At 40.2% G+C, this 14,983-nt stretch overlaps 1 protein-coding gene across 1 annotated transcript in view; it reads right to left on the reverse strand.

The window, feature by feature from the left end:
• LOC112240604 (NACHT, LRR and PYD domains-containing protein 5) overlaps positions 1 to 13,900 on the reverse strand; it is a 54,155-nt gene extending 40,255 nt beyond the window's left edge. Inside the window, 2 exon segments of the mRNA XM_042315270.1 lie at positions 2,523 to 2,689; positions 13,751 to 13,900. Of these exon segments, the coding sequence (XP_042171204.1) occupies positions 2,523 to 2,689; positions 13,751 to 13,866 (283 nt within the window). The 5' untranslated portion in view covers positions 13,867 to 13,900.
• Positions 13,901 to 14,983: the final 1,083 nt, after the last annotated feature.

The following is a 14,983-nucleotide window of genomic DNA, read 5'->3' on the forward strand; positions in this document are numbered from 1 at the left end:
CACACACACACACACGCACCTCAGTGTGTGTAGTTTACAGTCTGGATCCTCCAGTCCAGCAGACAGCAGTGTAACTCAGCTCAGTACCGACCTGACTGAAACAGCTGTACTTACCCCAGTGTGTGTAGTTTACAGTCTGGATCCTCCAGTCCAGCAGACAGCAGTGTAACTCCTGAGTCCTGCAGGTCATTGTCTCTCAGCTCCAGTTGTTTCAGTTGTGAGTTGGGTGAACTCAAGACTGAGGCCAGATCTGAACAGCAACCCTCTGTCAGACCACACTGACCAAGACTAGAGGGGAGAAGATCACATGATTAACACGTATAAAACATCCACATAATAACTCATACTGAAGATATTTAACTCACACTAGTGTCTGTATGTTGCAGAGTGGACTGGTTAGTCCATCACAGAGCAGCTCCACTCCTCTACCTCCCAGGTCATTGAAGCTGAGGTCCAGTTCTCTCAGGGGGGAGTTTGGTGTCTGCAGAGCTGAGGCCAGAGTCTCACAGGATTTATATGTGAGTTCACAGTGATCCAGTCTGGAGAGAGGAGATAATCTGTTAGATATACAAATCCTTCATTATAATGATACTGTATACACATCAACTCAATAACAGAACTTACAGTGCTCTCTTACAGGTTTTCACTACCGGCAGCAACCTCTGATAACCTTCCTCTGATGTGTTGTATGTCTTGAGGTCAAACTCCTCCAGCACCTCCTCTGATATCAGTAACAGGTAGGCCAGGGCTGAACATTGGTCAGGTTTTAGTCTTGTTTCTGAAAGAGTTCCTGATCGTAGGGAGGTCTGCATGTCTTCAACTAGAGAGTTGGAACCAAGTTCATTCAGACAGTGGAACAAGTTGATGATCCTTTCTGGTGAGGATTCCTCCTCGAGGATGTCTGAAAGGTACCTGACTGTTCTCTCAACTGTTTTCTTATTCCTCTGTGTGGTACTTCCTGTCTGTGTCAGAAGGCCTCGTAACAGATTCTGATTGGACTCCAGTGAGAGACCCAGAAGGAAGCGGAGGAACAGGTCCAGGTGTCCATTCTCACTCTTCAAGGCCTGGTCCACTGCTCTCCTGTGTAAGTCAGACAACTGGATTGACTCCTTCTCTTCATCATCACTAGTAGGGGAGAAAACATTTTCCTTCTTGTCCAGACATGATTCTAAAGCATGCACTGCTGCTAGAAACTCCTGAATGCTCAGATGCACAAAACTGTAGACCTTGTCTTGGTACAGCCCAGATTCTTCTTTAAAGATCTCTGTACACAATGCTGAGTACTCTGATGCCTCTATGACATCAAGGCCACACTCTCTCAGGTCCTCCTCATAGAAGATCAGGTTGCCCTTCTGCAGCTGTTGGAAAGCCAGCTTTGCCAGTTTCAGGATCATCTCTTTGTCTGACTGAGACAGTTCCTTGGGGTTTGTCTCTGTGACTTTGTTGTACTTCTTGTTCTTCACAATGATTTGGATGAGCATGAAGTGTGAGTACATCTGTGTCAGAGTTTTGGGGACTTCATCCTTCTCTGCCTCGTTCAGCATCATCTCAAGGACAGTGGCTGATATCCAACAGAAGACTGGTATGTGGCACATGATGTGGAGGCTCCTTGATGTCTTCATGTGTTTGATGATTTCATTGGCCAGATTCTGATCTGTGATTTTCTTCCTGAAGTACTCCTCCTTCTGTGGATCATTGAACCCTCGTACCTCTGTCACCTGGTCAACACACTCAGGAGGGATCTGATTGGCTGCTGCAGGCCGTGTGGTTATCCAGAGGAGAGCAGAGGGAAGCAGATTCCCCTCGATGAGGTTTGTCAGAAGCATGTCCACTGAGGTTGGCTTCGTGACATCACAGCACTTCTCATTGTTTTTGAAGTCTAGAGGAAGTCGACACTCATCCAGACCATCAAAAATGAAAACAGTTTTGGTTTCACCATCTTCAATGCTGTCAATCTCTTTCAGCTCTGGGAAGTAGTGGGAAAGAAGTTGCATCAGACTGTATTGGTCCTTTTTCAGGTTCAGATCACGGAAAGGAAGAGGAAACATGAAATGAACGTCCTGATTTGCTTTTCCCTCTGCCCAGTCAAGGATGACCTTCTGCACAGAGACAGTTTTTCCAATGCCAGCGATTCCTTTGGTCAGCACAGTTCTGAAAGGTTTGTCTTGTCCAGGTAAAGACTTGAAGATGTCGTTGCATTTGATTGGTGTCTCTTGTGTGGTTTGTTTCTTGGATGCCATCTCTATCTGTCTAACCTCATGTTCATTATTGAGCCCTCCACTTCCACCCTCTGTGATGTAGAGCTCTGTGTAGATGTCCTTGAACAGACTTTGGTTTCCATGGTGTCCAAATCCTTCAGATATGTGTTGATACTTGTGTTTCAGTTTAGCCTTGATGTCTTGTTGGACTGTCAGCAGAGTTTCACCTGTAGGAAAACAATGAGAGTTGGGACTCATCAGTTAATGTGTTTTATAATGGCCTTTGTACCATTCTTTGTGATATTGTATGAAACACCGTCTTACTTCTTCTGTCCAGAAGGTTGTGTGTGATCTTTAATACATCCTCACTGTCCAAACTCTCCACTTCCTTATTGTCATCTGGTAATGGTTCCTGGCTGAAAGCAGGTGACTGATCACTCTTCATTGATAGCAGGCTGGTTGTAGGTGACTCTGCTCTGGGCTTCTGGACACTGAACAAAACAGGGAGACAGATCACCTCATCAATATCTCATCAACTTCATTTTAACAACTGTATAGTGGACCATCTACTGTATAAGTCCTGATGTATCTTTTTAAATGAATCCGCATTTGGGAAAACAGCAGCACTGAGTGGTATCTACTCTGTCTTTTATAAAGCTAGCCAGCTTCAGGTAGCTATGCAGCTTCAGGTAGCTATGCAGCGTCGGGAAGCTAGCCAGCTTCAGATAGCTAGCCATCTTCAATTAGCTTCACATTCCAGGTCCGACTTCATCCATACTATGATGGTGTATACGCCCGCTGCTAAGTCTAGTAGGCTTATAACTGTGTGTCGCACATGGCTAGTCGAACCCCAAACTCTTCATTTAGGTAAGCTAACTCCACTTATCCTGAATGAAGTGTCTGAGCCACTAGTTGAGGACCAATGAAATCAGATACCCTTCCTCTCACACAGATTGTGTCATCCTCCTCTTCACTCTTCACTCTTCAAAAATTTCAGTCTCTCGATGTGCAAAACTGATAGAGACATACCCCAAGCGACTTACAGCTGTAATCGCAGCAAAAGGTGGCGCTACAAAGTATTAACTTAAGGGGGCTGAATAATTTTGCACGCCCAATTTTTCAGTTTTTGATTTGTTAAAAAAGTTTGAAATATCCAATAAATGTCGTTCCACTTCATGATTGTGTCCCACTTGTTGTTGATTCTTCACCAAAAAATACAGTTTTATATCTTTATGTTTGAAGCCTGAAATGTGGCAAAAGGTTGCAAAGTTCAAGGGGGCCGAATACTTTCGCAAGGCACTGTAGATAATAAATTAAAGTGAAATAATCAATAAAAATTAACAGTACACATTACACTCACATGTTTCAAAGGAATATACATTTTAAATGTCATATTATGTGTTATAACAATGTGCAAATAGTTGAAGTACAAAAGGGAAAATAAATAAGCATAAATATGGGTTGTATTTACAATGGTGTTTGTTGGTGTTTCCACCTCATTTTGTGGGCAGTGAGCTAACATAGCCTGTCTTCCCTTGAGAGCCAGGTCTGCCTACGGTGGCCTTTCCCAATAGCAAGGCTATGCTCACTGAGTCTGTACATAATCAAAGATTTCCTTAAGTTTGGGTCAGTCACGGTGGTCAGGTATTCTGCCACTGTGTACTCTATAGCATTGAAGACAAGGGAAGCCAGAGAGCATCTGGCATTCCTTGATAAAAAAAGTATACAAAAAGTAGCCAATCAGCGTTGAGCTAAACTGAGTGAGTTTAACTGTGATTGGTCCTGGCGCACAAAAAACAGTGTCAAGGGAAGCCAGTTTGGATTGGGCTTCACTCCTATCAAATCCCATTGAGAGCACATTTCACTGACAGAAGAACTTGAATTGTTGCACCTCGTTGTGGCTTGCTTGCCAGCTAGGTAAGTCTTGCCCTTTCCTAAATTAGCCATGGATGGAGATAGGGATTTGGACTTGTGGTTTTACTTAATTCTCCGTAATGGCTAATGATTATAACGGTGATTCTGATCCAACCATTGATTCATAAAAGTGGGTACTGTGTGACAGAGTGATAGACCGGTTCAATAAACATGAAAGAGAGGATGGAATTTGTGTTTCATTACAAGTAGGGTGAGTTAACATTAACTTTCTACTTGCACACACACACACACACACACACATACACACACACACATCATATTTAGCTTATGCTGATTGGACTAAATTATTTTTGGTTGAACTGGTGTTGGAATAGTGGAGGCAGCTCCTGTTTTCTTTGTGACTTGGTGTAACTCTGTGGTTCTAAATCAATAGTATAGTAGTCAGAAAATGTCAGAAACATGACCTGCTGTAGGTCATGTAAGTGTCTATTACATGCCATATGCTTTGTGGACTTCTATCCGGTTTTGTGATAAAACAAAAGGAGTGGTTGAATTTATTCTGCCACAGTGTCTTATTGTCTCAGCCTTTAGTCCTATATATCAGTGTCTTATTGTCTCAGCCTTTAGTCCTATATATCAGTGTCTTATTGTCTCAGCCTTTAGTCCTATACATCACAGTGTCTTATTGTCTCAGCCTTTAGTCCTATATATCAGTGTCTTATTGTCTAGGCCTTTAGTCCTATATATCAGTGTCTTATTGTATCAGCCTTTAGTCCTATATATCAGTGTCTTATTGTCTCAGCCTTTAGTCCTATACATCACAGTGTCTTATTGTCTCAGCCTTTAGTCCTATACATCAGTGTCTTATTGTCTCAGCCTTTAGTCCTATATATCACAGTGTCTTATTGTCTCAGCCTTTAGTCCTATATATCAGTGTCTTATTGTCTCAGCCTTTAGTCCTATATATCAGTGTCTTATTGTCTCAGCCTTTAGTCCTATATATCAGTGTCTTATTGTCTCAGCCTTTAGTCCTATATATCACAGTGTCTTATTGTCTCAGCCTTTAGTCCTATATATCGCAGTGTCTTATTGTCTCAGCCTTTAGTCCTATATATCACGGTGTCTTATTGTCTCAGCCTTTAGTCCTATACATCACAGTGTCTTATTGTCTCAGCCTTTAGTCAGTGTCTTATTGTCTCAGCCTTTAGTCCTATATGTCACAGTGTCTTATTGTCTCAGCCTTTAGTCCTATATATCACAGTGTCTTATTGTCTCAGCCTTTAGTCCTATACATCAGTGTCTTATTGTCTCAGCCTTTAGTCCTATATATCACAGTGTCTTATTGTCTCAGCCTTTAGTCCTATACATCACAGTGTCTTATTGTCTCAGCCTTTAGTCCTATATATCAGTGTCTTATTGTCCCAGCCTTTAGTCCTATATACCATGTCTTATTGTCTCAGCCTTTAGTCCTACATGTCACAGTGTCTTATTGTCTCAGCCTTTAGTCCTATACGTCACAGTGTCTTATTGTCTCAGCCTTTAGTCCTATATATCACAGTGTCTTATTGTCTCAGCCTTTAGTCCTATATATCAGTGTCTTATTGTCTCAGCCTTTAGTCCTATATATCAGTGTCTTATTGTCTCAGCCTTTAGTCCTATATATCAGTGTCTTATTGTCTCGGCCTTTAGTCCTATATATCAGTGTCTTATTGTCTCAGCCTTTAGTTCTATATATCACAGTGTCTTATTGTCTCAGCCTTTAGTCCTATATATCAGTGTCTTATTGTCTCAGCCTTTAGTCCTATATATCACAGTGTCTTATTGTCTCAGCCATTAGTCCTATATATCAGTGTCTTATTGTCTCAGCCTTTAGTCCTATACATCACAGTGTCTTATTGTCTCAGCCTTTAGTCCTATACATCACAGTGTCTTATTGTCTCAGCCTTTAGTCCTATATATTACAGTGTCTTATTGTCTCAGCCTTTAGTCCTATATATCACAGTGTCTCATTGTCTCAGCCTTTAGTCCTATATATCAGTGTCTTATTGTCTCAGCCTTTAGTCCTATATATCACAGTGTCTTATTGTCCCAGCCTTTAGTCCTATATACCAGTGTCTTATTGTCTCAGCCTTTAGTCCTACATGTCAGTGTCTTATTGTCTCAGCCTTTAGTCCTATACATCACAGTGTCTTATGGTCTCAGCCTTTAGTCCTATATATCACAGTGTCTTATTGTCTCAGCCTTTAGTCCTATATATCAGTGTCTTATTGTCTCAGCCTTTAGTCCTATATATCAGTGTCTTATTGTCTCAGCCTTTAGTCCTATATATCACAGTGTCTTATTGTCTCAGCCTTTAGTCCTATATATCACAGTGTCTTATTGTCTCAGCCTTTAGTCCTATATATCAGTGTCTTATTGTCTCAGCCTTTAGTCCTATATATCAGTGTCTTATTGTCTCAGCCTTTAGTCCTACATGTCACAGTGTCTTATTGTCTCAGCCTTTAGTCCTATACATCACAGTGTCTTATTGTCTCAGCCTTTAGTCCTATATATCAGTGTCTTATTGTCTCAGCCTTTAGTCCTATATATCAGTGTCTTATTGTCTCGGCCTTTAGTCCTATATATCAGTGTCTTATTGTCTCAGCCTTTAGTCCTATATATCAGTGTCTTATTGTCTCGGCCTTTAGTCCTATATATCAGTGTCTTATTGTCTCAGCCTTTAGTCTATATATCACAGTGTCTTATTGTCTCAGCCTTTAGTCCTATATATCAGTGTCTTATTGTCTCAGCCTTTAGTCCTATATATCACAGTGTCTTATTGTCTCAGCCTTTAGTCCTATATATCAGTGTCTTATTGTCTCAGCCTTTAGTCCTATACATCACAGTGTCTTATTGTCTCAGCCTTTAGTCCTATACATCACAGTGTCTTATTGTCTCAGCCTTTAGTCCTATATATTACAGTGTCTTATTGTCTCAGCCTTTAGTCCTATATATCAGTGTATATATCACAGTGTCTTATTGTCTCAGCCTTTAGTCCTATATATCACAGTGTCTTATTGTCTCAGCCTTTAGTCCTATATATCACAGTGTCTTATTGTCTCAGCCTTTAGTCCTATATATCAGTGTCTTATTGTCTCAGCCTTTAGTCCTATATATCACAGTGTCTTATTGTCTCAGCCTTTAGTCCTATACATCACAGTGTCTTATTGTCTCAGCCTTTAGTCCTATATATCACAGTGTCTTATTGTCTCAGCCTTTAGTCCTATATATCACAGTGTCTTATTGTCTCAGCCTTTAGTCCTATATATCAGTGTCTTATTGTCTCAGCCTTTAGTCCTATATATCACAGTGTCTTATTGTCTCAGCCTTTAGTCCTATATATCAGTGTCTTATTGTCTCAGCCTTTAGTCCTATATATCAGTGTCTTATTGTCTCAGCCTTTAGTCCTATATATCAGTGTCTTATTGTCTAGGCCTTTAGTCCTATATATCACAGTGTCTTATTGTCTCAGCCTTTAGTCCTATACATCACAGTGTCTTATTGTCTCAGCCTTTAGTCCTATATATCACAGTGTCTTATTGTCTCAGCCTTTAGTCCTATACATCACAGTGTCTTATTGTCTCAGCCTTTAGTCCTATATATCAGTGTCTTATTGTCTCAGCCTTTAGTCCTATATATCAGTGTCTTATTGTCTCAGCCTTTAGTACTATGTCACAGTGTCTTATTGTCTCAGCCTTTAGTCCTATATATCACAGTGTCTTATTGTCTCAGCCTTTAGTCCTATACATCAGTGTCTTATTGTCTCAGCCTTTAGTCCTATATATCAGTGTCTTATTGTCTCAGCCTTTAGTCCTATACATCACAGTGTCTTATTGTCTCAGCCTTTAGTCCTATATATCAGTGTCTTATTGTCCCAGCCTTTAGTCCTATATACCAGTGTCTTATTGTCTCAGCCTTTAGTCCTACATGTCACAGTGTCTTATTGTCTCAGCCTTTAGTCCTATACATCACAGTGTCTTATTGTCTCAGCCTTTAGTCCTATATATCACAGTGTCTTATTGTCTCAGCCTTTAGTCCTATATATCAGTGTCTTATTGTCTCAGCCTTTAGTCCTATATATCAGTGTCTTATTGTCTCAGCCTTTAGTCCTATATATCAGTGTCTTATTGTCTCGGCCTTTAGTCCTATATATCAGTGTCTTATTGTCTCAGCCTTTAGTCCTATATATCACAGTGTCTTATTGTCTCAGCCTTTAGTCCTATATATCAGTGTCTTATTGTCTCAGCCTTTAGTCCTATACATCACAGTGTCTTATTGTCTCAGCCTTTAGTCCTATACATCACAGTGTCTTATTGTCTCAGCCTTTAGTCCTATATATTACAGTGTCTTATTGTCTCAGCCTTTAGTCCTATATATCACAGTGTCTTATTGTCTCAGCCTTTAGTCCTATACATCACAGTGTCTTATTGTCTCAGCCTTTAGTCCTATATATCAGTGTCTTATTGTCTAGGCCTTTAGTCCTATATATCAGTGTCTTATTGTCTCAGCCTTTAGTCCTATATATCACAGTGTCTTATTGTCTCAGCCTTTAGTCCTATATATCACAGTGTCTTATTGTCTCAGCCTTTAGTCCTATATATCAGTGTCTTATTGTCTCAGCCTTTAGTCCTATATATCGCAGTGTCTTATTGTCTCAGCCTTTAGTCCTATATATCAGTGTCTTATTGTCTCAGCCTTTAGTCCTATATATCAGTGTCTTATTGTCTCAGCCTTTAGTCCTATATATCAGTGTCTTATTGTCTCAGCCTTTAGTCCTATATATCAGTGTCTTATTGTCTCAGCCTTTAGTCCTATATATCAGTGTCTTATTGTCTCAGCCTTTAGTCCTATATATCAGTGTCTTATTGTCTCAGCCTTTAGTCCTATATATCAGTGTCTTATTGTCTCAGCCTTTAGTCCTATATATCACAGTGTCTTATTGTCTCAGCCTTTAGTCCTATATATCAGTGTCTTATTTTCTCAGTCTTTAGTCCTATATATCAGTGTCTTATTGTCTCAGCCTTTAGTCCTATATATCACAGTGTCTTATTGTCTCAGCCTTTAGTCCTATATATCACAGTGTCTTATTGTCTCAGCCTTTAGTCCTATAGATCACAGTGTCTTATTGTCTCAGCCTTTAGTCCTATACATCACGGTGTCTTATTGTCTCAGCCTTTAGTCCTATATATCAGTGTCTTATTGTCTCAGCCTTTAGTCCTATATATCAGTGTCTTATTGTCTCAGCCTTTAGTCCTATACATCACAGTGTCTTATTGTCTCAGCCTTTAGTCCTATACATCACAGTGTCTTATTGTCTCAGCCTTTAGTCCTATATATCAGTGTCTTATTGTCTCAGCCTTTAGTCCTATATATCAGTGTCTTATTGTCTCAGCCTTTAGTCCTATATATCAGTGTCTTATTGTCTCGGCCTTTAGTCCTATATATCAGTGTCTTATTGTCTCAGCCTTTAGTTCTATATATCACAGTGTCTTATTGTCTCAGCCTTTAGTCCTATATATCAGTGTCTTATTGTCTCAGCCTTTAGTCCTATATATCACAGTGTCTTATTGTCTCAGCCTTTAGTCCTATATATCAGTGTCTTATTGTCTCAGCCTTTAGTCCTATACATCACAGTGTCTTATTGTCTCAGCCTTTAGTCCTATACATCACAGTGTCTTATTGTCTCAGCCTTTAGTCCTATATATCACGGTGTCTTATTGTCTCAGCCTTTAGTCCTATATATCACAGTGTCTTATTGTCTCAGCCTTTAGTACTATATATCACAGTGTCTTATTGTCTCAGCCTTTAGTCCTATATATCAGTGTCTTATTGTCCCAGCCTTTAGTCCTATATACAGTGTCTTATTGTCTCAGCTTTAGTCCTACATGTCACAGTGTCTTATTGTCTCAGCCTTTAGTCCTATACATCACAGTGTCTTATTGTCTCAGCCTTTAGTCCTATATATCACAGTGTCTTATTGTCTCAGCCTTTAGTCCTATATATCAGTGTCTTATTGTCTCAGCCTTTAGTCCTATATATCAGTGTCTTATTGTCTCAGCCTTTAGTCCTATATATCACAGTGTCTTATTGTCTCAGCCTTTAGTCCTATATATCAGTGTCTTATTGTCTCAGCCTTTAGTCCTATATATCAGTGTCTTATTGTCTCAGCCTTTAGTCCTATATATCAGTGTCTTATTGTCTCAGCCTTTAGTCCTATATATCACAGTGTCTTATTGTCTCAGCCTTTAGTCCTATATATCAGTGTCTTATTGTCTCAGCCTTTAGTCCTATACATCACAGTGTCTTATTGTCTCAGCCTTTAGTCCTATACATCACAGTGTCTTATTGTCTCAGCCTTTAGTCCTATATATTACAGTGTCTTATTGTCTCAGCCTTTAGTCCTATATATCACAGTGTCTCATTGTCTCAGCCTTTAGTCCTATATATCACAGTGTCTCATTGTCTCAGCCTTTAGTCCTATATATCAGTGTCTTATTGTCCCAGCCTTTAGTCCTATATACCAGTGTCTTATTGTCTCAGCCTTTAGTCCTACATGTCACAGTGTCTTATTGTCTCAGCCTTTAGTCCTATACATCACAGTGTCTTATTGTCTCAGCCTTTAGTCCTATATATCACAGTGTCTTATTGTCTCAGCCTTTAGTCCTATACATCACAGTGTCTTATTGTCTCAGCCTTTAGTCCTATATATCAGTGTCTTATTGTCTCAGCCTTTAGTCCTATATATCAGTGTCTTATTGCCTCAGCCTTTAGTACTATGTCACAGTGTCTTATTGTCTCAGCCTTTAGTCCTATATATCACAGTGTCTTATTGTCTCAGCCTTTAGTCCTATACATCAGTGTCTTATTGTCTCAGCCTTTAGTCCTATATATCACAGTGTCTTATTGTCTCAGCCTTTAGTCCTATACATCACAGTGTCTTATTGTCTCAGCCTTTAGTCCTATATATCAGTGTCTTATTGTCCCAGCCTTTAGTCCTATATACCAGTGTCTTATTGTCTCAGCCTTTAGTCCTACATGTCACAGTGTCTTATTGTCTCAGCCTTTAGTCCTATACATCACAGTGTCTTATTGTCTCAGCCTTTAGTCCTATATATCACAGTGTCTTATTGTCTCAGCCTTTAGTCCTATATATCAGTGTCTTATTGTCTCAGCATTTAGTCCTATATATCAGTGTCTTATTGTCTCAGCCTTTAGTCCTATATATCAGTGTCTTATTGTCTCAGCCTTTAGTCCTATATATCAGTGTCTTATTGTCTCAGCCTTTAGTCCTATATATTTGAGTGTCTTATTGTCTCAGCCTTTAGTCCTATATATCAGTGTCTTATTGTCTCAGCCTTTAGTCCTATACATCACAGTGTCTTATTGTCTCAGCCTTTAGTCCTATACATCACAGTGTATTATTGTCTCAGCCTTTAGTCCTATATATTACAGTGTCTTATTGTCTCAGCCTTTAGTCCTATATATCACAGTGTCTTATTGTCTCAGCCTTTAGTCCTATACATCACAGTGTCTTATTGTCTCAGCCTTTAGTCCTATATATCAGTGTCTTATTGTCTAGGCCTTTAGTCCTATATATCAGTGTCTTATTGTCTCAGCCTTTAGTCCTATATATCACAGTGTCTTATTGTCTCAGCCTTTAGTCCTATATATCACAGTGTCTTATTGTCTCAGCCTTTAGTCCTATATATCAGTGTCTTATTGTCTCAGCCTTTAGTCCTATATATCGCAGTGTCTTATTGTCTCAGCCTTTAGTCCTATATATCAGTGTCTTATTGTCTCAGCCTTTAGTCCTATATATCAGTGTCTTATTGTCTCAGCCTTTAGTCCTATATATCAGTGTCTTATTGTCTCAGCCTTTAGTCCTATATATCAGTGTCTTATTGTCTCAGCCTTTAGTCCTATATATCAGTGTCTTATTGTCTCAGCCTTTAGTCCTATATATCAGTGTCTTATTGTCTCAGCCTTTAGTCCTATATATCACAGTGTCTTATTGTCTCAGCCTTTAGTCCTATATATCACAGTGTCTTATTGTCTCAGCCTTTAGTCCTATATATCAGTGTCTTATTTTCTCAGTCTTTAGTCCTATATACAGTGTCTTATTGTCTCAGCCTTTAGTCCTATATATCACAGTGTCTTATTGTCTCAGCCTTTAGTCCTATATATCAGTGTCTTATTGTCTCAGCCTTTAGTCCTATATATCACAGTGTCTTATTGTCTCAGCCTTTAGTCCTATACATCAGTGTCTTATTGTCTCAGCCTTTAGTCCTATATATCAGTGTCTTATTGTCTCAGCCTTTAGTCCTATATATCAGTGTCTTATTGTCTCAGCCTTTAGTCCTATACATCACAGTGTCTTATTGTCTCAGCCTTTAGTCCTATACATCACAGTGTCTTATTGTCTCAGCCTTTAGTCCTATATATCACGGTGTCTTATTGTCTCAGCCTTTAGTCCTATATATCACAGTGTCTTATTGTCTCAGCCTTTAGTCCTATACATCACAGTGTCTTATTGTCTCAGCCTTTAGTCCTATACATCACAGTGTCTTATTGTCTCAGCCTTTAGTCCTATATATCACAGTGTCTTATTGTCTCAGCCTTTAGTCCTATATATCAGTGTCTTATTGTCTCAGCCTTTAGTCCTATACATCACAGTGTCTTATTGTCTCAGCCTTTAGTCCTATACATCAGTGTCTTATTGTCTCAGCCTTTAGTCCTATATATCACGGTGTCTTATTGTCTCAGCCTTTAGTCCTATACATCACAGTGTCTTATTGTCTCAGCCTTTAGTCCTATATATCACAGTGTCTTATTGTCTCAGCCTTTAGTCCTATACATCACAGTGTCTTATTGTCTCAGCCTTTAGTCCTATATATCACAGTGTCTTATTGTCTCAGCCTTTAGTCCTATACATCACAGTGTCTTATTGTCTCAGCCTTTAGTCCTATATATCACAGTGTCTTATTGTCTCAGCCTTTAGTCCTATAGATCACAGTGTCTTATTGTCTCAGCCTTTAGTCCTATACATCACAGTGTCTTATTGTCTCAGCCTTTAGTCCTATATATCACAGTGTCTTATTGTCTCAGCCTTTAGTCCTATATCACAGTGTCTTATTGTCTCAGCCTTTAGTCCTATATATCACAGTGTCTTATTGTCTCAGCCTTTAGTCCTATATATCAGTGTATATATCACAGTGTCTTATTGTCTCAGCCTTTAGTCCTATATATCAGTGTATATATCACAGTGTCTTATTGTCTCAGCCTTTAGTCCTATATATCAGTGTATATATCACAGTGTCAAGGCATATGAATTAACAGGTTATAGAGCAAACAACGAAATGATCACAACACATAGGTTTAAATATGGCTTTTTGGGGGAGCCTTGGCTTCCCCAGTGATTTTACCCACGCACCGCTACTGATTCAGAGTTGACCAAATTTGACTCGCCAACTCCTCATATCTGATTAACAGTGATTTGTCGACACCGGAGTGAGAAGAGCATCTGGCAGCGTGTGCAACGATGTCCGAGAGGGAAAAAAACTGTGGTCGTTGTTTGTAGTAACATCTTTGTTGTCGTAACATCCCAAGAGAACTGTATATATTTACAACTAATCTCTTACCTCTTAAAACTGGAGTCTTGACTCATGTTAGAGGCGGTGGTCTCCTCCTCTGTCTCCCCAGAGAGACTCATTTTAGAGGCAGTGGTCTCCTCCTCTGTCTCCCCAGAGAGACTCATTTTAGAGGCAGTGGTCTCCTCCTCTGTCTCCCCAGAGAGACTCATTTTAGAGGCAGTGGTCTCCTCCTCTCTCTCCCCAGAGAGACTCATTTTAGAGGCAGTGGTCTCCTCTCTCTCCCCAGAGAGACTCATTTTAGAGGCAGTGGTCCCCTCCTCTCTCTCCCCAGAGAGACTCATTTTAGAGTCAGTGGTCCCCTCCTCTCTCTCCCCAGAGAGACTCATTTTAGAGGCAGTGGTCTCCTCCTCTCTCTCCCCAGAGAGACTCATTTTAGAGGCAGTGGTCCCCTCCTCTCTCTCCCCAGAGAGACTCATTTTAGATGTAAGTCACAGCTCACTCAGCTACAATAAGAAATAACAGAACAGTCAATATTTCTGAACATTGTTGAGGAACCATTAACAACGACAACGCTTTTACTGTCCGAGGTCAGAGTTCAAACATGTTGCATTTAAACAGTCCAATCTGTTATTACTTTGACCTGGATCTCCATTAGCTAGTCTACCTGATTGGATCCCCTGACTCCATAACAACAGCTAGTCTACCTGATTGGATCCCCTGACTCCATAACAACAGCTAGTCTACCTGGTTGGATCCCCTGACTCCATAACAACAGCTAGTCTACCTGGTTGGATCCCCTGACTCCATAACAACAGCTAGACTACCTGGATGGATCCCCTGACTCTATAACAACAGCTAGACTACCTGGATGGATCCCCTGACTCTATAACAACAGCTAGTCTACCTGATTGGATCCCCTGACTCCATAACAACAGCTAGACTACCTGGATGGATCCCCTGACTCCATAACAACAGCTAGTCGGTGTGTTTACGGACATATTCAATCAATCCCGATACCAGTCTGCTGTTCCCACATGCTTCAAGAGTGCCACCACTGTTCCTGTTCCCAAGAAAGCTAAGGTAACTGAGCTAAACGACTACCGCCCCGTAGCACTCACTTCCGTCATCATGAAGTGCTTTGAGAGACTAGTCAAGGACCATATCACCTCCACCCTACCTGACACCCTAGACCCACTCCAATTTGCTTACCGCCCAAATAGGTCCACAGATGATGCAATCTCAACCACACTGCACACTGCCCTAACCCATCTGGACAAGAGG

This window comes from Oncorhynchus tshawytscha, unplaced genomic scaffold (genome assembly GCF_018296145.1).
Source record: "Oncorhynchus tshawytscha isolate Ot180627B unplaced genomic scaffold, Otsh_v2.0 Un_contig_4137_pilon_pilon, whole genome shotgun sequence".
Classification (NCBI taxonomy): Eukaryota; Metazoa; Chordata; class Actinopteri; order Salmoniformes; family Salmonidae; genus Oncorhynchus; species Oncorhynchus tshawytscha.